The sequence below is a fragment of the Trachemys scripta genome, chromosome 17 (genome assembly GCF_013100865.1).
Source record: "Trachemys scripta elegans isolate TJP31775 chromosome 17, CAS_Tse_1.0, whole genome shotgun sequence".
In the NCBI taxonomy this organism is placed as follows: domain Eukaryota; kingdom Metazoa; phylum Chordata; order Testudines; family Emydidae; genus Trachemys; species Trachemys scripta.
In genome coordinates, this window is record NC_048314.1 from 6,800,236 (window position 1) to 6,825,958 (window position 25,723).

Genomic DNA, 25,723 nt, shown 5'->3' on the forward strand with positions numbered 1-25,723 from the left:
GTCTATGACACAGGCACACAGAGCACTGCAAAAATCGGGATAATAATTCTTTTCTTTCACCCTTCACTTGTCTTGGCTATTTAGATTATAAGGTGTTTGGGGCAGACACATTCAGACTGGAAATAAGTTATAAATATTTAATGGTGTGTGTGATTGACCACTGGAGCCATTTCCCAAGGATTGTGGTGGATTCTCTATCACTGACCATTTTAAAATCTAGATTGGATGTTGTTCTAAAAGTTCTGCCCTGGGAATTATTTTGGGGAAGTTCTGTGGCCTGTGTTATACAGGAGGTTAGACAAGATGATCCCAATGGTCACTTCTGGTCTTGGAACCTATCCCACTATTACTGTCTCCTACTACGGGTTTGCCCAGCACTCAGCACAGTGGGGTCCTATCTGACACGAGGCCTCCTGTGGCTACTGTCATACAAATAATCATAAGAGTAGTTGGCCAGTAAATTCACCCAATCCTGCTCTCCTTGTTCACCCAAAGGTTCCCACTGAAGCCAACAGGGGGCTTTGAAGGGATGGAGAAAATCATCTTGGCTTCATCATTTGGCACCCTGTTTTAATACTTCAGAAGACACATTCACATGACTTAACTTTGTGAGCAAAGATTCAGACTGGCTCCGTTCAATAATCATCATTGCACGATACTGCGTTTGCTGTGCGGGGGAAGCAACGGCTGCTAGTCCAGTACTGAACATGTCCTATCAGACCATTTAATCAGCTACAGTTGTGACCGCTGCAGCATAAACATCTCAGTGGAAACTGCTGGAATGTGGAGAGTGGGAAGGAGGCGCTGAGATGCCGGAGGCAGAGAGCTTTATTTGCTCTGGGCTCTCTCGTTATTGCATATAAAAGGCTTACAGGGACTGACATACTAAAGTGGAGGAGAAGGTGGTGAGAAGACAAGTGGAGCTGCCGTTGTAGAGACCAGCACTAGCCATGGGAAGAGCTGCCCAGAAAACCCTCCTCTCTTTACTCTGTCTAGCAGCAGCAGTTTGTCAGGCTCAGGACACCTGCCCAGGTGAGTGAAAGACAATCCTGTTCCCAACAGCATTTCATACCGTGGTTCTTGCCCACCTGGAGCCTGGGGAACTGGGAACTGTTCAGGAATGTTTGTTGTCCTACATGCCTAGAAAGTGCTTTGCCTGCTCATGGTGCTTTTTAAATAATAAAAAGGACAGCTTCTTTGTACAAAATTCCTTTGTAGAAATTACTCTATATTGCATCATGAAATCCTGGGATCCTTATGCAAGATTTAGTCAAATTTGTGCAGACGTCATTCAGGCAAATGGTCTCTTTGAAGGAAATGGGTCATTTCCTAAATAAGGATTGAATACAGGTTTTGCCATCTTATGCATAAATTAATGTATTATTTCAGAGCAGTATTGCTTTCTCGTTTCATCTCCTTACATTCATGATCATTTTGAAAATCATTTGTTATGTACAACTTATGCCCAAATGTTCCATATTTGGAGGTAGAGTTCCTATGTCACAGGTAATATTAACCATGTCCACCCACATTTTGTTTCCTCAAAAATTTCCACATCAGTAGAGCTCAATGGACAGAGGCGTAGCGAGCGCCCTCTGTACCCTCCGACCGGAGGGGGCCCCGCAAGGATGGGGGCCCCTAAAAGTAGCAAAAAAAATGTAAGGTATAACTAGGTAAGTGACATTTATTGACGCTATTGCACAATCCATGTCGGTTTTACTGACAAAACCGTGAAGTCATTATGATATATCATAATACTATTGGCTACATCAGTCGTCTGTCGGTCAGTTTCAAATTTTAGTTGGACCCATTCAAAGAATGTGTATTTGCGTTCATAATGGCGGTTGGCGGATAAATGTTATTAATTTAGTTGTTTAATTTTTTATCGTTTGAAACGATTCGTTTCCAGTGCAGAAGCGTGCTTTGTGATGTCTAAGAGAACGTATAAGAGCGGAGCTAGTAAATGAAAGGCAGCAAAAGATGCCGAGAAGGAACTTGAGAAAATTCCAAAGTTGTCAACGTATTTTGTACTGCAATCCAACACAAATCGTATCCAGAAGTATCCAGAAGTGCTTCAAGTGAGGTCAAAGGTGAAGCCAGATTTTCTACCAAACAAACTGTGACAGATATTCCAGCTGCTGCCGGGAAAGAAGTATCTGAATCTGAACCACTGACTGATGATCCAGGAGATTGGCCGTCTATAATATCGGACAGGCAAGTGTGTGACATTGTTGCACGTGGCCCACCGCAGCAGAATGAAAGTTACGAATTTCCATTTAACGAGGAAAGACAGAGGTTCGCAAGTACTCATTTCTATCGAACCATGGCAAATGGCGAGAAAATAAGACATTCATGGTTAATGTACTCAGTTCAGAAAGATGCCATTTTTTGTTTTTGTTGTAAATTATTTGGCACTGGCGACATACCGCTACGTCATGGAACATCTGCTTGGAAAGCACTGTGAAAAAGTCTTCAGCAGCATGAAACAGGCAAAGGTCATCAAGACTGTATGGTGAAATGGTTTGACCTTCGGTCAGGCATAGTAAACCATACATGTATTGACCAACTCGAATTGCAGGCTTTTCTGAAAGAAAGAGATTTCTGGAGAAATGTAGTCAAATGCATGGTTGATGTCGTTATTTTCTTGTCCGAAAGAAACTTGGCATTTCGAGGAAGTAATGAAAAGCTCGGCGATCCTTCGATGGCAACTTTTTGGGACTGTTTGAATTGCTTGCAAAGTATGATACTGTCCTCAGCGAACTTTTACAGAGGATTAAGAAGGCAGAGACACATATTCAGTTCCTCAGTCCACAGATCCAAAACGAGCTGATTCAACTTGTTGCCAGTAACATTCAAGAGGCCAACATCGCGCAGCTTAAAAAAGCAAAATATTATTCAGTTATTTTGGACTGTACTCCCGACTTGTCACATGAGGAACAGATGTCTGTGGTGTTACGCTTTGTTGAATGCAACGGTGAAGATGGTGTCAATATTCGTGAAGTGTTTGTTGGTTTTCTTAATGTTCATGATACAACTGGCGAGGGCTTATTGGAAGCATTTCTTGAAAAGGCAAACAACTTAGGAATAGACATTGCTGACATGAGAGGCCAAGCTTATGATAACGGCGCAAATATGAGAGGAAAGAATAAAGGAGTTCAAGCCCGCATGCTAGAAATAAATGACCGTGCCTTGTATGTACCATGTGGAGCTCACGCTTGGAATCTTGTGATCTCAGACGCGGCAAAGTCATTGAAATATGCCGTTGACTTTTTCGGTCTGATTAACAGAATATACGTTATCTTTTCTTCTTCACTTTCACGTTGGGATATACTTCAAGAACATATGCCAATATCTGTCAAAGGGTTATCAGACACTCGTTGGGAGTCGAGAATTGATGCTATGAAGACATTACGTTATCACCTTGAAGAATTGTGCAATGCTTTGTCATCTTTGCGAGAATATGCGCTCGAAAAGAAAGATGGCAATACAGCAACAGAAGCTGGTGCGCTTTTAGACCATGTTACTACGTGGCCTTTTGTTCTGACTGTATACACGTGGTACGATATACTATTTCACGTCAATAAAACCAGCAAATTAATTCAGTCACCAGATGTGTCAATTGACGTACTGCAGGCAGAAGTCGGTGCTACAAAGAAGTTTTTGGAAGACTATCGAAATACAGGATATATCTCTGTGGTCACAAATGCACGTGAAATAGCAGAGCATATGGGTATTGAGCAGGTGTTTCCAGAAACCAGGGTGCGACGTAAGAAGAGAATGTTTGATTACGAATGTGCTGATGATTCGAGTCGTCTTTCTGCCGAAGAAAAATTCAAATCGCAGTTCTTTCTTGTTCTCGCTGATGAGGACATATCTTCTGTTTCGTCGCGATTTGACCAACTTGTGGAGTGGTATAAGTTGTTTGGATTTCTGTACAACGCTAACAGCCTGAAGCCTGGGAGACATTGATGCCAATGAACTCATAATGGAATTGAATCGTTTTATTTATGTCATCAAGAAAGAGAGAGGACTTGTCACGGCAAACAATTTTTTAACGTACATATACAAGAACAGCCTTCAGGAGATATATCCGAATCTTTGCATTTGCATCAGAATTCTTCTGATCACACCAGTTACTGTCGCTGGTGCTGAAAGGAGCTTCAGCAGAATGAAACTGATCAAGAATATCCTGCGCTCAACCATGACAGATGACAGGCTTTCTGCGCTTGCAGTTATCTCAATCGAAAACAAGATTGCCAGATCTCCGGACTATGACGCATTGATTAACCAATTTGCGGAGAACAAAGCTCAAAAGAAGCGCTTTGCGTAAATACAGAATACATGTACACTGTAGGCCTATGTATACATAATATGAACGCTGTATAATGTATAAAATAAATACCGCATTCCAGTTTCTGCATTGTAAGGGGTCCCGCCTGGACATAGGTTCGGAGGGGGCCACGTTCTTTGTTGCTACGGCCCTGTCAATGGAGTTGACAGGTGTGTCCCTATTTTTCTCCACTGATGTCGCTATAAATAATTTTAAATCTCACAATCTGTCGAATATAGAGAGGGGACGGTTAGGTTAAAAACATATTTAGTTCTTTAAAATGTATTACCTGAGCTTCTAAGAGCAACTATTTTTTAAATTATTTTACATTTGCACAATTTCTTCACTGAATGGCAGCTGTTTTTCTCCTCTGCATTTCATTCCGCTTTTCTTTCTCTTTAGTTAATTTCGTTAAAAGATTCTCATGAACTGAGACAAGCTGCAAAGGTCGGGTTGCAAACACTGCAGAGGGATGTGTACATCAAAATGAACTTTGAAGTGATTTCTTTTAAATACAAATATTTAATAACTTTTGTTTTCACAATAACTTAAAACAAAGACTAATTGTAATAACCCCCAACTTTTCATATGAGGGCATTGTCTCTGAAATGCATAAAACTGAAGAAAATGTTGGATTTATCACTAATAGAGAAAAGAAAACCAAGGAACTATCTAGGCTTTCTTTGCTGGGTTTATCCCTCTGGATTTCTGCAGAATGTTTCAGATCCTGAGAACCTAACAATCATTGATTATGGATCATTTCTTTCCCCAGAGGTGAGCTTAGTTGGTTTCAACAGTACTGATCAACTCTCCATGCTCCAAGGCTGCTCTGGAATTCAAGGTGCCACAGGGACCAGAGGAGACCCAGGAAATGCAGGAACGCGAGGTACGTTCCCAGACACTGAATGGGAATCAGGGATACGTGCTGATGTAAATGGGAATTACTTTTGCAATATGCTCAGACTTTAGAAATTCCCCTCAACCCTGATATGAGGAAACTCACATGGCATCTCCCATATCCTGTGGCAAGGGATTGAAGCTTCAGAATAACCAAGCTCTGAAATATTGTCCGTTCCCTTTGTGTTGTCAGATTGGCCACCAAGTCCTCTGGTTCTTTCCCCGTCTCTGTCACTGGCTCGCTGTGTGACCTTAGTCTAAATGCAGTACTGCCAACCGCAAATCTTTGAAAAATTTAAATCAGGTTCATCAAAATCAGGAGACTGGTTTTAGAATCATGAGATTATGTAAAAATAATAGATTTGGTGTACTTTTCATTTGCCTTTTTGAGTATTTAGGGTGCACTGGGGTCACATTTTGAAGCTTTCACCATAGCTTTGATGGTTAGAGACTTACCTTTTTTTTAGGCTGATGGCTGTAATTATGTCATATCCACTTGACCCCAGAAGCTTGGGCTTTGGGGAAAACAGTAATTATCATGAGACTCATGACAAAATCATGAGATTTGGCAACATACTTAAGTCCCACAAAATGCCAACTTGAATAGATTATGCAAAGTGTAGGTGGTGCATAGGCCTTCATCTAGCCCCTCCACACAAGTAAACCCAAACGATTGTTGTAGTGAGATGTTGAATTAGGTAGGTGACCTCCAGGCTAGACCAGGATTTTATTCTGAGTTCTTTTTTTAGGAGATAAAGGAGCCCTGGGAGCTAAGGGAGCCCCTGGAACTGTTGGTGAGACCCTCAGCACTCTCCTTTATACTGAGCACATCATTTCAGTTTTATTTCTGCAGCACTAACAATGAAGTGGCTTAAAAAGCTTCTTGAATACTTACCGTGTCCACAATAGTTACCGTGTCCACAATATCTATATTAATCCTCCTGTAAGAAATAGCCCCACCTACAAAAACAGGTGGCCATCCATGTGTTGTAATGTCCAGAACAACGCTAGCCAGATGACCTTTGGTATGAGAGAAAATAGTAGAAATGTAAGTGAAATCCGTAGATCTGGATGTGTATCCTAGAGAAGGCTTCTTTCTCCGACTCCTCCTTATATTTCATACATACTGGGAGTGGGGAGTATGAATCACAAGAAATGGATCCATTTATATATCCCGTTAGAGGAAAGACCCTTTTTTTACCAGTAGTTTATTTAACTGATATTCTCCCATTGTCACTTGGAATTAAAACTAAATAAATATGGAGTCAAATTCACAGCTACTGTAAGCATATGCAACTCCCCTGACTTGGTGGGCATTGCTTCTAGTTACTGACCAGCAATTAATTTCATCTACGAAGGACCAATTCTTAGCCCTGGAAGTAGGAATCTCATGAGAGGGTTACAAAATAGTTTTGGCTACATAATGAGAGCCGTCTCAATGGTTCAGGCTGGAAGGTTCAGATCAGAGATGTGTGTGAATCCATTAGCATTTGGTTTTTCACAATTAAAAGCCTGTCTAGAGCAGTTTCAATTTAACTAATACTTTTCTATCCCAGCTGCTATCCCAGTTGGCCAATTACATAGTTTAAAAGACAGTAAAATATTTTCTGGTTCCATTAGGGTTACCATAGGTCTGTATTTCCCCGGACGTGTCTGGCTTTTTAGTTCTTAAATCGCCGTCCGGGAGGAATTTTTAAATATCTAAAAATGTCTGGGAAAATACGGACGCATGGTAATCCTAAGTCCTGGGGCTGGCGGCACTTTCTGGGGCAGCTCCCGGCGCCCGCCCACCAGCAGGTACCTGCAGTGTGGGTGGCCCCGAGGCGCAGAGGCAGAGGGGGTCTCCGCGTGCTTCACCAGCTCCCTCCTGCCCAATCAGCGCTGTGGGGGCGGGGCTTGCAGGTGCTGGCAGCGGGCAGAGAGCCCTCCGCCCCCACTCCCGACCCGACCCTACCCTACCCTAGGAACCAGAGGGACCTGCCGGATGCTTCCCGGGACCCATCCCAGGTAAGCACCACCGGGATTCCCCACCTCACCCCCCGGCTCTTAGGGTCGGGTCGGGTTGGGGTAGGGTGGAGGGCTCTTTGCATGCTGCCGGCACCTGCAAGCCCTGCTCCGCGGTTCCGGCAGCTCCCATTGGTGCTTTTCTCAGCCAATGGGAGCGACGGAGCTCGCGCTTGTGGTGGGCGCAGCATGTGGAGACCCCTCGGTTGCCCCTGATCCTAGGAGCCAGAGGGACCTGCGGCAGGAGGGATGAGTAGGTGAGCTGCGGAGTGAAAAGGCCAGCGGCGGGCAGCGGGGGTTGAGTAGGTGAGTGGGGGGTGGTGTGAAAATGCCAGCGGTGGGCAGCGGGGGTTGAGTAGGTGAGGGGTGAGTAGGTGAGCNGCTGGAATCTCTCCGTCTAAAGCTCCCATCTCCTTTGCATATTGGGGCCAAAGCATTTCCAATCTGGCGACTGACCGACCCACACAGGCAGATGACCTAAATTCTGGAAAATAAAATCTCAATCTTCAAAGCTCAGAGTGAGCCTATGATTTCAGATCCCTCTGCTTTTTAAAATTCACATTTACCAGATTAAGATGATTATTTGTAAAATCGCAACTGTTGTGTATCTATCACCACAAATCCACTATACAACTCTTTCCACGTCAGCACATTCATTTCTGCGCTTTGGGTTGAGAATCCAGCAGCATTTGAAGGTTTATTTTAGTTCATCATGAAATCCTGGAATCCTTATGCAAGATTTAGTCAAATTTGTGCAGACATCATTCAGGCAAATGGGTCATTTCCTAAATAAGGATTGAATACAGGTTTTGCCATCTTATGCATAAATTAATGTATTATTTCAGAGCAGTATTGCTTTCTCATTTCATCTCCTTACATTCATGATCATTTTGAAAATCATTTGCTATGTACAATTTATGCCCAAATGTTCCATATTTGGAGGCAGAGTTCCTGTGTCACAGGTAATATTAACCATGTCCACCCACGTTTTGTTCACCTCAAAAATTTCCACATCAATAGAGCTCAATGGAGTTGACAGGTGTGTCCCTATTTTTCTCCACTGATGTCCCTATAAAAAAATTTAAATCTCACAATCTGTCTAATATAGAGAGGGAACTGTTAGGTTAAAAACATATTTAGTTCTTTAAAATGTATTACCTGAGCTTCTAAGAGCAACTATTTTTAAAATTATTTTACTTTTGCACAATTTCTTCACTGAATGGCAGCTGTTTTTCTCCTCTGCATTTCATTCCACTTTTCTTTCTCTTTAGTTAATTTCGTTAAAAGATTCTCATGAACTGAGACAAGCAGCAAAGGTCGGGTTGCAAACACTGCAGAGGGATGTGTACATCAAAATGAACTCTGAAGTGATTTCTTTTAAATACAAATATTTAATAACTTTTGTTTTCACAATAATTTAAAACAAAGACTAATTGTAATAACCCCCAACTTTTCATATGAGGGCATTGTCTCTGAAATGCATAAAACTGAAGAAAATGTTGGATTTATCACTAATAGAGAAAAGAAAACCAAGGAACTATCTAGGCTTTCGTTTGCTGGGTATATCCCTCTGGATCTCTGCAGAATGGTTCAGATCCTGAGAATCCAACAATCATTGATTATGGATCATTTCTTTCCCCAGAGGTGAGCTTAGTGGGTTTCAACAGTACCGATAGACTCTCCATTCTCCAAGGCTGCCCTGGAATTCCAGGTGTCACAGGGCCCAGAGGAGACCCAGGAAATGCAGGAATGCGAGGTACGTTCCCAGACACTGAAAGGTAATCAGGGATGGCTGGTGCTGATGTAAATGGGAATTACTTTTGTAATATGCTCAGACTTTGGAGATTCCCCTCAACATTGATATGAGGAAACTCACATGGCATCTTCCATATCCTGTGGCAAGTGATTGGAGCTTCAGAATAACCAAGCTCTGAAATATTGTCCATTCCCTTTGGGTTGTCAGACTGGCAACCAAGTCCTGGTTCTTTCCCCATCTCTGTCACTGGCTCGCTGTGTGACCTTAGTCAAATCACTCTCTTGGAGCCTCAGTTTTCTTCTCTGTATAATGGCTATAATGGTCCTTTACCTCCCAGAGATTATCTGAGGCACATTTCATTGATCTGTGTAAAGTGCTTTGAGAAGTTTGGATGAGAGGGGCTAGAGAAGAGTAAATCATGATTATTATCACGAGCCATGACATTTTTAATGTTAGCATGTATAAAATGGTTGTTTACCAGCTTTGGTTCTCACCTGGCAGCAAGAGGTGCTTGTCCCTTTGACTTCAATGGGCCTCCATGCAAGAGTCCATGCTAGGGGATCCTGATGTGAGATCAGGGAGTCAGCGAGCCAGATGCAGATACATTATTTGAATTTTGAATTTGAGATGGGTTATTGTAATTCCAGGTTGGGGTGGTGGGTGGGGATTATGTACTCAGTATTTACTCTACCTTATAAACTATTCAGTCAGTTTTCTGTGTTTGCAGGACAACGGGGACCTCAGGGGATCCCTGGAAAGGCGGGGAAAGCTGGCCCAAAAGGTAACGTAACAAAGGGCAGAGAACTGTGTTTTCCTACAGGTGACCTAAGAATAGGAAATATGTTTTTAATCAAATATCAATTAGAGCTAGTTATAAAACACCAAATCCTATAATATCTGGGCTTGAAAAACCACCATAACTTCCCTTCACTCTATATTTGATAAGAAAGGGTTTATTATTGCAACAGAACTTCAGTTCTGATCCACTGTCAAGATCTCGGTATCTCTGATCAGTCTTTCCTATCTTATTTTTTGTTCAATCAGGAGAAAGAGGTCCTGCTGGCCCCACTGGACAGAAAGGTGAGAGACCTCAGATGATTCTTCTCACTGCAGAGCAGGGCACTTTTTGGTGCTATTCATGGTGGTAAAGGAATTGGGAGCAACAATCCTCCCCCCCGTTTCATTGTACAATTTTTCCTTCCAGCTTCTTGCCAAACAAAAAGCTGAAATGAAATTGGTTCCAGTTAAACAAGAAGTGTCCCGTTTTTGTTTAATAGCCAAATGACAAAACAAAACGTTGTTCTGAAATGAGGAGTTGGAACATTTCTAAATTGTGAATAAAATATTAGCTGAAAAAATTTCACCCAGCTCTAATTATAATGTCTGATATGTCATGAGGTCCTATGCAGCCACAGGAAATAGATTTCAACTGCCGTGTAGACGTAGCCTAAGCCTATTTCATTTCAGCCAATGCAGAAGACAAGATAAGATAAATGCAGTACTGCCAACCGCAAATCTTTGAAAAATTTAAATCAGGTTCATCAAAATCAGGAGACTGGTTTTAGAATCATGAGATTATGTAAAAATAATAGATTTGGTGTACTTTTCATTTGCCTTTTTGAGTATTTAGGGTGCACTGGGGTCACATTTTGAAGCTTTCACCATAGCTTTGATGGTTAGAGACTTACATTTTTTTTGAGGCTGATGGCTGTAATTATGTCATATCCACTTGACCCCAGAAGCTTGGGCTTTAGGGAAAACAGTAATTATCATGAGACTCATGACAAAATCATGAGGTTTGGCAACATACTTAAGTCCCACAAAACGCCAACTTGAATAGATTATGCAAAGTGTAGGTGGTGCATAGGCCTTGATCTAGCCCCTTCACACAAGTAAACCCAAACGATTGTTGTAGTGAGATGTTGAATTAGGTAGGTGACCTCCAGGCTAGACCAGGATTTTATTCTGAGTTCTTTTTTTAGGAGATAAAGGAGCCCTGGGAGCTACGGGAGCCCCTGGAACTGTTGGTGAGACCCTCAGCACTCTCCTTTCTACTGAGCACATCATTTCAGTTTTATTTCTGCAGCACTAACAATGAAGTGGCTTAAAAAGCTTCTTGAATAGTTACCGTGTCCACAATATCTATATTAATCTTCCTGTAAGAAGTAGCCCCACCTACAAAATCAGGTGGCCATCCATGTGTTGTAATGTCCAGAACAACGCTAGCCAGATGACCTTTGGTATGAGAGAAAATAGTAGAAATGTAAGTGAAATCTGTAGATCTGGATGTGTATCCTAGAGAAGGCTTCTTTCTCCTACCCCTCCTTATATTTCATACATACTGGGAGTGGGGAGTATGAATCACAAGAAATGGATCCATTTATATGTCCCGTTAGAGGAATGACCCTTTTTCTACTAGTACTTTATTTAACTGATATTCTCCCATTGTCACTTGGATTTTTATTTTTTTAATAGAGTCAAATTCACAGCTAGTGTAAGCATATGCCACTGCCCTGACTTGGTGGGCATTGCTCCTGTGTACTGACCAGCAATTAATGTAGTCTATTAAGGACCAATTCTTAGCCCTGCAAGTAGGAGCCTCATGAGGGGGCTACAAAATAGTTTTGGCTACATAATGAGAGCCGTCTCGATGGTTCAGGCTGGAAGGTTCAGATCAGAGATGTGTGTGAATCCATTAGCATTTGGTTTTTCACAATTAAAAGCCTGTCTAGAGCAGTTTCAATTTAACTAATACTTTGCTATCCCAGCTGCTATCCCAGTTGGCCAATTACATAGGTTAAACAACAGTAAAATATTTTCTGGTTCCATTTCACTTTCTATTGTGTTTCTTTTCATGACCAGTGGAGGAAGACCTGGAAGACATACAGTGTAAGAAAGGTGAGAGTTTCTTATGACCACTAAATGTCATCTCATTCTATCCAGAGACCCAAACATGAAAACCTATTAGAGATAGACAAATTGCAAAAAAAGACATCTGTGATTTACCCCATTTGCTGTTCTCAAACGATCCGCAAAGAGACTTTGATCTTTTAAAATGAAGGTGTTTGCTGTTAGCAATTGGCAGGTGAATCTTTCTCTTTCAGCCGATGGGTTTGCTTGGAAACTGTTTGATGTGAGTATTCCTGTGAGTATCTGATATTTTTTCGGGGTGAGTGCTCACCCAAGTCACATAATGACTGGAAGCCCTTCTGACTCACAGAGAGATTTCAAAATGGTGAATAGGAACTTTGCAGTACAAATCTTCGTGCACATTTCAGTTTCCATGAGTTTCCAAGATGCTTTGAGCCAATCCTCTGTTCAGGTTGAGCTGGTCTCACACAGAACACAGGGGGTTGGGCAGGTGGTTGTCTTTTTCTCTTGCAAACAAACCACACTGGCACATTGGAGTCTAAATAATTTGGTTTGCTAACTACAGAAAGCATGAAAAGCCTAGATGGGTACAGCTGTTGCTGTGGTAGGTTTCCAAAGATAGAACACAGAGGGACCGCAAACTATTTAAAGGGATACTACCCAATTCCCAAACACTGCAGTGGGGCTCAAAGATGGTTTTCTAGTCACCTGATTCTGCAATTGATTTGCCCCTCAGTGCAACATAAAGCAGCCTATGAATCTCTGCTCCAAGGAGAGTTATACAACCAGTTTACATATTTCAATTCCTCTTTCAACCAGGAGCAAAGAACTGCAAGGAGCTGTTAGCTAAAGGGAAAATCATGAGCGGCTGGTACACCATCTACCCCAGTGACTGTAACGCCATGACTGTGCTGTGTGACATGGACACAGATGGTGGAGGATGGATTGTAAGAACCGAGCATAATAAAGCTCATTGGACATTTTTTCTTGAAAAACAAACAGTTTTCTGTCCCCAAAATGGGAGGTGGCTCTTACGCAGTGGGTTGTAGCTAGGAGAAAAGCAAGAGGACAGAAGCTCTGAAGCTGTTAGCTCACCATGGTTAGCTGAAATAAAAAACACAGACACTTCCTGAGCCCTTCTAATCCTCCCTAATCCTTGGTTGTGGAGATAACTTGGTTGTGAACACAATGGGTTCCAGGGAGGGAACCCGGAGTTTTAGAATCTAAAAGCCCCGGTCTGAGGGGACATTTGTCACTGGTCTGACACAGTTAACCAGGTTTCCCTTCTCCTGGCTATTCTCTGCCCGGCTCTCACAGCCTCCTCAATAGCTGCCCAGACTCTGGAACCAGAATTCCTTCTTCCTTCCCCTTCTGTCACAGGCCTGGTGCCTCAGCTGCTCTGTCGCTCAGGCAGCCCCTGAGTGTGAGAGGAGAGAGTGTTCGAGGGAGCTGAGGAGATGAGGGGTTTGAACCCTGTATGTACCTCACATTTAAACCTTCCAATTTATTATTCTGCTTATTTATATCCCACTCGTGCCTAGAGAATCTGATGATGATCAGGGTCCCATTGCGCTGGGTGCTGAACACGCCCACTGAGAGACAGCCCCTGTCCTTTACAGCTCACTCTCTCCATAGACAAGGCAGACAAAGGGCCACACGGAAAGCAGAGGGGATGTGACTTGCCCAAGTGGCAGAACTGGGTATAGAACCCAGGCCTCCTGATTGCCAGTCCAGTGCTGTAGATTTTGGACCATGTGATCCTTTAATCGAGTGCTGTTGCTGCCAAGATTTAATATGATCCTGTGGGACAAGCCTCCATCTGCGATACTCACCTGAGGCTGAAATAGATCTGACCACGTTAAATCTCATCCAGTGATTTACAGTCTCAGAGTTTCTGGCCTCCTCCTCTATGTAGGATGGAAATCAATGTGGGATTTCCCAGCTAAGAACCTCCTGTTTCCCTGCAGGTGTTCCAGAGACGGGTGGATGGCTCTGTGGATTTTTACCGTGACTGGAATTCGTACAAAAGAGGTTTTGGGAGCCGGCTGTCAGAATTCTGGCTGGGGAACGACAATATCCATCTGTTATCATTCCTTGGTAAAGACATCACTGATGCATTCTTTTCCTTACAACAACCTTCCCCACCAAGTTTTGTTCCCACATTTTAGTCATGGATACAGGGTATAGAGTTGTACTATTGGTAGAGGTAACCCTTCTGCTCCAGACACCCCTTCCTGTTCCTTACAGCCCAGTCCTGCCACACAAAGCTATTGAAACCAATAATGCGGTGGTAGTTGGTCTGGCTCCAGTCATGATTCATGGAGCAGCATTTGGTCCTCTGGTCGTTTGCCCACAGTACAGCAATAAGGGATGCTACAACCTGGATGAGGTCATAGATTCCGAACTACCTTAGGAAAGCAAAACATGAAGCAGTTTTTTAATAAGGAGGTTAGGTTGATGGATGGAAATTGAATTGATAAAGGTCAATATGAAGATATTGGCTTGATGCAAGAATCAGAGGGTGAAACTCTGTGATGTGTGTGATGCAGGCAATTCAAACTAGATGATCATAATGGTCCCAACATAATGGAGCCTGATTCGTGTTTAGAGTCTTCAGGGGCTTCTGCAATAAATAGAAACAATAATAGGAATAAAAACTAATGGAAGGTGCTGAACATTTTGCTTTCAAATTGTTTTCTAAAGGTCCCAATGAGCTTCGCATCGATCTCAGAGATTTTGACAACAACCATGAATTTGCTACCTTCTCGTCATTCAAAGTTGCAGGAGAGACTGAGAAATACACGCTGATCATTGGACCCTTTGTTACTGGCACTGCAGGTAGATTCTCAGCTCATCCTTTACCCTCTGTGGCAGATGGAAAAATGGAAAGCAAAAGTGATGTAGAGTATTTTATGGCAGAAGCAAAAGGCGAGGTAATCGGTGGGAGTGATGTCTGTCAGGAAACATCAGTTATTCTCCTGGTGAACTATTAAAGGAGAAACCCAAGGTTTAGTGAAAACAAAACATACAGTATAATATGGATATCCAGCCTAGTGAAGGACTGAAAGCAGAATAATGAATATATACCTATCTCATAAAGCTGGAAGGGACCTTGAAAGGCTATCAACTCCACTCCCCTGCCTTTAATAGCAGGACCAAGTACTGTCCCTGACAGTTTTTTTTTCTTCCCCAGATTCCTAAATGGCCCCCTCAAGGATTGAACTCAGAATCTTGGTTTTAGGAAGCCAATGCTCAAACCACTGAGCTATCCCTAGGCACAGGGATTGCTCTTTGCTTTCTAAATTAGACCTTAATGCCCCATACTAATATCAATTAAACTAAGTAGGCACACCAGGATTGGTACAAGTCATTGGGTGGTTAGATATGCCCCATTTTATGCAAACTATACATCCAGACCCCCGCAGACCAGAGAGAGAAATATGTTGTGCCATGCAGAGTCCTCTACACATCACCGCAGGATTGCTTAGGCCCACCCACAAGCCAACTAGGGAGAAGGGCTTTTAACTAGGTTTAAAAGGGGCAGGGGACAAAAGCCAACAGCCAAGCATAAAAAAGGGCCACCTTAACAGAGGGCCAGATTTTTTGGGGGAGGTGACATGAAGGATCAGAGGAGGAAGAAGAGAGTAACCAGTAGAGGCATATACTCAAAATCTCAGATACCTCTATATAAATGCAAGGCGGATGGGGAATAAACAGGAAGAACTGGAAGGATTAGTACAATAGGATTAGTACAATAGTAAATTTACTACTGAAGTGGCATCACAGAAACTTGGTGGGATGAGTCTCATTAGTGGAATATTGGTATAGTGGGGTACAGCTTGTTTAGGAGGGACAGGCAAGGTAAAAAGGGAGGAGGCATTGAATTATATAGCCTGAATATATACACTTGTTCTCTGCTCCAGGAGGAGGCGCGAGGCAGACCAACTGACAGTCTCTGGGTAAAGAAAAAAAGGATAATAAATAGAAATGACCTCTTGGTACGGGTGTACTATAGTAATGAGGGATTTTAACTACCCAGATATTTGTTGGAAAAGTAATAAAGAAAAACCCAAAACTTCTGATAAGTCCCTGGAATGTATTGGGGACACCATTTTGTGGAGGAAGTAACCCGGGGGACCAGCCATTTTAGACTTAATTCTGACCAACAAGGAGGAATTGAGAGTGAATCTGAAGGCGGAAGACAATTTGGGTGAAGTATCAGGGGGTAGCCGTGTTAATCACAGATTTCTTTATTCTAAGGAAAGGAAGGACAGAGTGCCAAGGAGAAATACAAAAGAGTAGTATACCCATGTAGGGACAAAATCAAAAAGATTAAGGCACAAAATAAGTCACACCTAGGAAGGAACAGAAAAAGCCATAAGAAGAGGTTCTTTACATATATTAGCAGCAAGAGAAAGATAAAAGAAAGTGTAGTTCCTTACTTAACAGGAATGATGAGGTAACTGATGACATCAAGAAGGTTGAGGTGTTTCGTGGCTAGTGTGTTTCAATCTTCACTAAAAAGGTTACTGGTGATGACATACTCAACACACTGTTAACAACCAGGGGGAAGGAATGCAAGCCCAAATGGGGGGGAGGGGAAGGTTATACAATATTTAGATAAGTTTTATTAATAGATTCATAGATTCTAGGACTGGAAGGGACCTCGAGAGGTCATCGAGTCCAGTCCCCTGCCCGCATGGCAGGACCAAATACTGTCTAGACCATCCCTGATAGACATTTATCTAACCTACTCTTAAATATCTCCAGAGATGGAGATTCCACAACCTCCCTAGGCAATTTATTCCAGTGTTTATCCACCCTGACAGTTAGGAACTTTTTCCTAATGTCCAACCTAGACCTCCCTTGCTGCAGTTTAAACCCATTGCTTCTTGTTCTATCCTTAGAGGCTAAGGTGAACAAGTTTTCTCCCTCCTCCTTATGACACCCTTTTAAATACCTGAAAACTGCTATCATGTCCCCTCTCAGTCTTCTCTTTTCCAAACTAAACAAACCCAATTCTTTCAGCCTTCCTTCATAGGTCATGTTCTCAAGACCTTTAATCATTCTTGTTGCTCATCTATGGACCCTTTCCAATTTTTCCACATCTTTTTTAAAATGCGGTGCCCAGAACTGGACACAATACTCCAGCTGAGGCCTAACCAGAGCAGAGTAGAGCGGAAGAATGACTTCTCGTGTCTTGCTCACAACACACTTGTTAATACATCCCAGAATCGTGTTTGCTTTTTTTGCAACAGCATCACACTGTTGACTCATATTTAGCTTGTGGTCCACTATAACCCCTAGATCTCTTTTTGCCGTACTCCTTCCTAGACAGTCTCTTCCCATTCTGTATGTGTGAAACTGATTTTTCCTTCCTAAGTGGAGCACTTTGCATTTGTCTTTGTTAAACTTCATCCTGTTTAACTCAGACCATTTCTCCAATTTGTCCAGATCATTTTGAATTATGACCCTGTCCTCCAAAGCAGTTGCAATCCCTCCCAGTTTGGTATCATCCGCAAACTTAATAAGCATACTTTCTATGCCAATATCTAAGTCGTTGATGAAGATATTGAACAGAGCCCGTCTCAAAACAGACCCCTGCGGTACCGCACTCGTTATGCCTTTCCAGCAGGATTGGGAACCATTAATAACAATTCTCTGAGTAGATGTATTCAAGTTAGGAGTACCTGGCGAAACTCATCCTAAAGGACTAAAAGAGCTAGCTGAAACAATCTCAGAACCATTAATAATTATCTGGCAAACTCCGCGAGGATGGGTGAGGTCCCAGAGGACTGGAGAAGGGAAAACATAGTACCTATCTTTAAAAAGGGTAACAAACAGAACCCGGGGGACTGTAGGCCAGTCAGCCTAACTTTGATATCTGGAAAAATACTCACTCAAATTATTAAACAATCAATTTGTAAACACCTAGAGGACAATAGGATTAATTAGCAATATCCACCATCGAGTTCTCATGAACAAATCATGTCAAACCAACCTAATTTCCTTCTTTGACAGGGTTATTGGCTTAGTGGATAAGGGGAAAGCAGTAGACATGATATATTTTGATTTTAGTAAGACTTTTGACAAAATCCCACATGGCATTCTCAATAAGCAAACTAGGGAAATGCAGTCTGGGTGCAATTGCTATAGGGCGGGTGCACAACTGGTGGAAAGACTGTGCTCAAAGTGTAGTCATCAATGGTAAGCTGGGAGGGTGTAGCTAATGGAGTTCTGCAGGGGTCAGTCCTGATCCGATAGTCGTCAATATTTTCATTAATGAGTTGGATAATTGAGTGGAGCATATGCTTATAAAATCTGCAGATGGCACCAAACTGGGAGGGGTTGTGAGCACTTTGGAGGACAGGATTAGAATGCAAAATGACCTTGGCAAATTGGAGAACTGGTCTGAATTCAACAAGATGAAATCCAGTAAAGACAAAGGCAAAGTGATTCACTTAAGAAAGACTAATCAAATGCACATCTCCAGAATGGGGAATAACTGGCTTGGTGGTAGTACTGCTGAAAAAGAACTGGGGTTTAGAGTAGATCGCAAATTGAATATGAGTCAACAATGTGATGCAGTTGCACAAAAAACTAATACCGTTCTGGGGTGTATTTACAAGAGTGTGGCATGTAAGAAACAGTAGGTAATTTTCATTGTCTACTCAGCACGGGTGAGACCTCAGCCAGAGAACAATGTCCAATTCCAGGCACCACACTTTAGGAAAGATGTGGACAAATTGAAGAGAGTTCAGAGGAGAGCATGAAAAATGATAAAAGGTTTAGAAAACCTGACCTATGCGGAAAAGTTAAAAAACTGGTGAGGTGTAGTCTTGAGAAAAGAAGATTGAGGGTGGGATGGGGGATGGGGGATTTGGTAAGAGTCTTCAAATATGTTAAGGGCTGCTATAAAGAGGACTATGATCAATTGTTCTATATGTTCACTGAAGGTAGGACAAGAAGTGACCAGCTTAATCTTTGATAAGGAGATCTAGATTAGATATTAGAATTAAATTTCTAAGTATAAGGGTTGTTAAGCTCTGGAATAGGCTTCCAACAGAGGTTGTGAAATCCGCATCACTGCAAGTTTTAAAGAACAGGTTGGGCAAACACCTGTTAGGGGAGGTCTAGATTTACTTGGTGCTGCCTCAGCCCAGGGGGTTGCACTTGATGACTTCTCTAGGTCCCTTCCAGCCTGACATTTCTCTGATTCTGTGATTCTATGATCCTGAATCCTCAGCAGGCTCCAGGCTAAGCTATTGGGTTAGGAGCACATTGGGCTCACATTATATCATCACGATAGTGCAAACTGATTTCAAGACACCCAAGGACTGAGCACATTGATGGCAATGAATTACTCTGGATTTGTTGTGGTGTAACTGAGATCAGACTATAATTTTTTGGCATCCTTTCATCTAAAAGAGACGGTGGGAATTGCAGCCTATGATGTAGATGGTTTGCAATGTCTCGTGTGCCTGAATAGTCCAATCCCAGATTTGCACGATCTTTGGCAGTTGTTGCAAATGTATCTATCTTGGTTGGGAGCTGCTTGCTTCCTACAGGCTCTTTTCTCTTCAAGCTGTAGGAGCCAGCTTCTGGCATGGACTTTGAAACTCTGATGGAGACGATGGTGCCACTTGTTACGATCACTTGCCAAGATTCCTCATAGGTCACGATTAACTCCAATTCCTTCATATCTCGTTTGCATGAGTCTTTATAGCGAAGCTTGGGACGTCCTGTTGTTGTTGTTCCCTCTGATAGCTCCCCATATAGCGTCCTTGGGTATGTGTCCGTCTTCCAACATACTCACATGGCCCAGCCAGCGCAATCATCTTTGCTTGTCATATTTGGTAAATTTGCCCTTTGAAGAACCTCTGCATTGGTGACTTTATCTTGCCATTTAGTGTTGAGTATGCAGCGTAAACAGCATAAGTGGAAACTGTTTAACCTTTTCTCCTGATGAGCATAAGGTGTCCATGTTTCCCCACCATCCATGAGAGTGCTGAACAAGCAGGTTTGGTACACCAGCATTTTGGTCTTGATGGTCAACTTTGAGTTGTTCCAGGCTCTTTTAGTTAGTCTGCTGAAGGTGGTGGCAGCCTTTCCAATGGGAACATTTAGTTCTTCATCCAGTGAGAGGTTTGTGGTCACTGTAGAACCTAAATCGCTGAACTTTTTGGACTACTTCTAGCCGGTTGGCATTTAAGGTGATTGAAGGATCTTGTGGACCCCCCGTCCTAATACAACCATTTTCTTGATGCTGATGGTGAGAGCAAATGCCTGACAGATACTTTAAAGGCGGTCCATGAGTTCTTAATAGATCTTCATCGTGGGCTATGAGGGAAGCATCATCAGTGAATAAAAGTTCCCTGATTACAGGGCCAGCTCCGGGTACCAGCATTCCAAGCAGGTGCTTGGGGCGGCAATCAGCAAGGGGCGGCAGTCGGTGTGTTTTTGTTCAGCTGCCCGCGGTGGCAATTCGGCAGCTTCTGTCTTCCGGCTGAAGACAGGAGCTGCCTCTGAATTGCCACTGTTGTGGAAACGCGTGTGCCGCCCTAACGGCACACGGACTTCCCCTGCTGTCCATGGCGGCAATTCGGCGCGCTGCTTGGGACGGTAAAAACAGTAGAGCCGGCCCTGCCTGATTAGCACCTTTTTGACTTTGATCTTTGACTTAAGTCATGACAGGCTGAAGAGTTTCCTATCCGATCTTCAAAAACAACAAGGAGTCTGGTGGCACCTTAAAGACTAACAGATTTATTTGGGCATAAGCTTTCGTAGGTAAAAACCTCACCTCTTCAGATGCATAGACTATCCCCGGATACTATCTGATCTTGTGTAGCGATACACTCAGAATATGGCCTGGTGAAAAATGTTCCTCTCTGGAAGTAGAATTGCAGTCTCTCTCCTGACCCCAGGTAGAGTTCTGCTTCCTGGTGAAGGGAGAAAGTTAGTAACCCCACTGCAGAACCACCAGGCTGGGCTGTGGGAACTGAACTGTAAAAATGTAATAAATAAACAATAGGAGATTATGTCATCCACCTTGTGACTATAAAAACATGTAATAAATAAACCCAATTGTTTCCACAGGGGATTCTTTAATCGAACACAACGGCATGATGTTTACAACCCACGACCGCGACAATGACATGTCTCTAATTAACTGTGCTGTAGTCTTTAAAGGGGGCTGGTGGTACGGGAATTGTCATATGTCCAACCTGAATGGATTATACCTGAAAGGAGCCCATGAAAGCTATGCTGATGGGGTGAACTGGTTGACAGGCAAAGGGCACCAATACTCCTACAAGATGTCAGAGATGAAAATGAGGCCTGTGTAGCCAATCAGGGAGGCAATTGTAATAATTATACTTAGCTCTTATATAGCAATTATAGGCCTGTCATAATGAACATTAATCTGCAGACGACAATAAAGATCTTTTCTTTATCCACCAGCCACGAGGGGGCAGACATCAGCGTACACACTTACCCAGCGCAGTGCACTAGGACTAGAGCTGGTAAAAAGAATATTTTTGTGGGGAAAAAAATGAATTTTTAAGTTGTTTGCATTTCAAAGGATTCTAAATTAACCCAGTTTTGCTTTTGTGTTTTTAATTTTTTTTAATTCCTCTCCCTGATACGTAGTATCAGAAAACGTTATTTTATTTTCTCATTTACCAAAATCCTGGCTTTCTATAAAGAACAAAAATTTGGTCCCTGGCATGAGAATATTTTCAAAAAGTATTGCTGAAAACATTAAAAAAGCGTGATTTTTTTCCTGCCAAACAAAACATTACAACCACATCAATGATATTTTCATGAATATTTTCATATGTTTTTTAAAAAGCTGCTTGTCCACAGAAAAGCTCATAGTTTGCAAAATGTCAGCCAGCTCTGTCAAGGTTATGTCTCCTCTCCTGCCTGGCTCTGCTGTCGCTTGATTCCATTCCCAGAAGCACCACGACAGCTCCTACCGCTGCCGTGCAATTCTTCCTGTGGTGTTAGTGACTCGTTACCCTCAGATGCTGCCTCTGCCGCTGGAGAACCTTCCCCTCTGTCAATAAACCAAAGGCTGCTCAGTGATTTCCACGTCTCAGATTTGTTTGTACACACAATAGCATTAAAGCCGAAATGTGTCTGGCCCTGTCTCCCTCCCCACCCCCATTCCAACCCTTCTCCCAAGCCCCTGCCCCACCTCTTTCCGGCTTCTGCCCCCTCCCCCAAGCGACGTCGGGAGCTGGTGGGGCAGAGCGGAACAGGGGCGGGCTGGGGCTGGGTCGCTCACTGCTGCTGGCACCAGGCCCCCTGCTAATCCCCTACGCTGCCCTGGACCCCACATCCCCTTGAAGCGTGAGGCCCCCCAAAGCATGGTAAGCCCAAACACTGGGCTTAAATATTGGTGGAGCACGGGCACCACGGCCCCATATAACTTGCCGCCTATGCTCCTCCCCCATAGTGGGGGGGTACGTGATCGCCCCACGTATCATCTCTGTCAAGCACCTCCCCCTTTTCCTATGCCCAGCGTGGGGCCGCCATGCTTTCCCCACCCCATATTATCTCGGGGGGGGGGGCAGGAGGCTCTGTCCTTCTCCCACTGTGGGCCCCCCCCGGCATGTTCAGTCGCTCTCTCTGGCAGCCAGGCCGGGCGGAGAGCGGGATGGAACCACTTCTCACGCCGGCTGAAGCCGGCCGCTCCATGATGCTATTCCATGCAGCACAGCAGCTGCATGAGAGAGCTTGGCTGGGCAGGTGGCAGCAGCGGCGGGTTCCCCCCTGCCCGGGCCCTGCTGCCAGGGACAGGGGCCAGGCACGCTGGGTGGGCAGGCGCAGCAGGAGGACAGAGCCCCTCTCCCCCCCACTCTGCAGGCCAATCGGGAGAGGGGGGCACCTGGCCCCACATGAGCCCCCTACATATCGCCGCTGGTCCCAGGCGACCCATAGCCACCTGCCCTGCAAGGCCTTTGAAAACTCCACAGCATCTGAGCATGCCCAGCAGTGCCGCTGCTACTAGAAGTTTCCTTCCCATCCTGCAGGGGGCCGCAGCCTCTGGGTATGCGCTTGTGCTGACGGAGCTGGTGGTGGGATGGGTTGTGTCTAGAGCCTTCTCATGCAGTGGGACGCTGAGAGGTATGTATCTGCCTGCTACGGCCTCTCCCCAGCCCCACGCTAGCTTTGCTTATCTCGGCTAGATTCTGCACGGAAAATCAACATTTTTTTTTTTAGGATTTCCCCCCACAATCAAGGATAAATTAAGCAGCACAAAAATACACTTCATTCAGGCCTACGCTGCCAGCTTAGTTATTCTCATACCGGACGGTGTTTGAAAATGAAAGCCATAAATAAAAATACAGGTCTGATTTTAGAGAGCGAAAAGAAAAAGTGATTTTTTTGTTATTTCAAACGGCCTCCAAAGATTCTAAGAAGCAGAAACTATCATTTTGTAAACTACCTGATCAATCCCTGGAGTCTAAAGTAGAAATGTGTGAGCTGCATCTCAATTCAGGGCACATGACTCTGTCATTGTGGCAAGGTTTAAGTCAGGAAAACAATTCGTGCAATACCACACAAGTTGCAACTGTAGTAGTAGCTGATATTTCCAGAGAAACTTTGCTTGAAACTAGCCCACCAGAAGACCAGATGAGCTACAAACCGACAAAGCGAAAAATCCCATAAATGATCTTAAAATCAAATAAAACCCAAAGACCCTGTAGATCAGGGGTTCTCAACCTTTTTCTTTCTGACTCCCCCTTCCCCCTCCCCACACACACACACACATCCCACCAACATGCTTTGAAAACTCCACGGCCCACCTGTACCACAACAATTGTTTTTCTCCATATTAAATCTATGGCTGGCATTAAGGGGTAGGAAGCAGGGTTAATGCCTGGGGGCCCATACCACAAGGGGCACCACAAAACTAAGTTGCTCAGGCTTCAGTTTCAGCCCCAGCTGTTGGAGCTCAGGGCCCCGGGCTGCAGTCCTATATGGTGAGGCTCCAGCCCTGGGCTCTAGCGAGTCTAATGCCAGCCACGTTTGGCGGAACCCCTGAAACCAGCTCGCGGCCCCCCAGGGGCCCAACCAGACCCCTGGTTGAGAACCACTGCTGTAGATGCCCTTGAAAGGAGCAAAACCTAAGACCTTATAGATGAGTAAGTCAATAATGAAGCAGGCCAGAGGGAGTCTTCCTGTTAAAATAGGTTTGAAGGTCCCAATTGACAAAAGACACTTTCAAGATTCAGTTTGATCACTGGAGCAATTGCGTATGCTTGTACAGATTGGTCCTTGCCAGTCCAATGAACGTGAGATGCCAAATGGACAGTTTTATTTTTTTTCTACAAACCTCCAGTTTTCATTTTCATTTTACAGCAGTGGTCACCAACTGGTAGAGTGCGATTGACTGGTCGATCATGGAGCCTCTGACAGTCGCTCTCAGGCTCCCTAGCATTGCCAACCCTCCTGCAGCCAAACTGGAAGATCAGCTACTAACAGTCCAGTGGCACAGCAGGGCTAAGGCAGGTTCCCTGCCTGCCCTGGCCCTGCACTGCTCCTGGAAATGGTCGTCATGTCCAGCCGCGGCTCCTGGGTGGGGAGAAGCAAGGGGTCTCCGTGCGCCGCCCTTGCCTGCAGGCACCAAACCCGCAGTTCCCATTGTCTGGGAACAGGAAACCACGGCATAAGGGAGCTGCTGGGGCAGTGCCTGCGGATGGGGGCAGTGCGCTGAGCCACCTGCCCTTCTTCCCCTTCCCCTGGGCCGCAGGGACATGCTGGCCACTTCTGAGAGTAGCGCGGGGCAAGGGCAGGCAGGGAACCTGCCTTAGCCCTGCTGCACACCACTGCCCGGGAGCCTTCTGAGGTAAGTGGGGTTAGGGAGCTCCATGTGCTGCCCCCTCCGCGCGCCGCTCCCAGAAGCAGCCTGCATGTCCCTGCAGCACCTGGGGGGAGAAGGGGGTTCTGTGCACTGCCCCAGCCTGCAGGCACCGCCCCCACACCTCCCATTGGCCACAGTTCCCAGCCAATGGAAGCTGCGGAATTGGTTCTCGGGCAGCGCTTGGAGACCCCTGTCCCCACCCTCCCCCCGGGGCCACAGGGACATGCTGGTCGCTTCCGGGAGTGGCAAGGGCCAGGGCAAGCAGAGAGTATGTCCTCCCCTCCCCTCCACACTGGCAAGGGTTATGCATATGCGGTGTCACCTTCATGCATGTAAGAGCAAGTGGACTCTTAAAAGTCTCTGGGGCACTGCACTTCCCTGATGTGCAGGGAGTTCCCACCAGGGCAGGGCTCCATGCTGCCTCAAAGCAGCGCCGTGCCTGTACAGGAGAACTGAGCTCATAGACTCAAAGCAACAAATACCATATCTCTGATTATTTTTTCTGTGATCAGGAGAAAAAGGTGATCCTGGGAGCTCTGGACTGAAAGATGGGAGACCCTGGATAAGTGTGTGAATAACTGGGGACCACAAGCCACACCCCCCCGCTCACCTATTGATATCATGCCAAGGCAAGTGTAACTGTTTAAAGGGAAAATGCTTGACGCTGCATTTTTTGTGCAGTGGCTATGTTGCTTATCCAGGGTTCATACTTTCTATTTTCCGTGGTTCTTCCGGCATTTTAAAAACAACACTCCCCAAAAGCATGTGTCTCTGTTTTTATACTATTTATTTGCCTGGCACTTTTTAAAAGTAGCAACTCAGGCTGAGATATCATAACATGTAGGAAGTCATGCGGGACAGTATCAAAAGCCTTACTAAAGTCAAGCTATACCACAACTAACACTTCCCCCTTATCCACAAGACTTGTTACCCTGTCAAAATCCATGCTGACTGTTACTTATCACCTTATTAGCTTCTATGTGTTCACAAATTG

General features: G+C 44.3%; 1 protein-coding gene across 1 annotated transcript; it reads left to right on the forward strand.

Moving 5' to 3' along the window:
* The first annotated feature begins 592 nt into the window (after positions 1 to 592).
* On the forward strand, positions 593 to 21,932 carry LOC117889416 (ficolin-2-like). The gene is made up of 8 exons (XM_034793599.1): positions 593 to 1,032; positions 8,874 to 8,987; positions 9,715 to 9,768; positions 10,032 to 10,067; positions 12,678 to 12,805; positions 13,826 to 13,955; positions 14,562 to 14,696; positions 20,955 to 21,932. The coding sequence occupies exons 1-8, from the start codon at positions 951 to 953 to the stop codon at positions 21,200 to 21,202; spliced, it is 927 nt and encodes a 308-aa protein (XP_034649490.1). The 5' UTR covers positions 593 to 950; the 3' UTR covers positions 21,203 to 21,932.
* The last annotated feature ends 3,791 nt before the right edge of the window (positions 21,933 to 25,723 follow it).

Bases quoted from the DNA above. Each gene is read 5' to 3' on its own strand.
- LOC117889416 (XM_034793599.1), top strand. From the start codon at position 951: ATGGGAAGAGCTGCCCAGAAAACCCTCCTCTCTTTACTCTGTCTAGCA. The intron at 12,806-13,825 runs GTAAGAACCGAG...GTTTCCCTGCAG, and splicing joins CAGATGGTGGAGGATGGATT to GTGTTCCAGAGACGGGTGGA. The intron at 14,697-20,954 runs GTAGATTCTCAG...TTGTTTCCACAG, and splicing joins CTTTGTTACTGGCACTGCAG to GGGATTCTTTAATCGAACAC.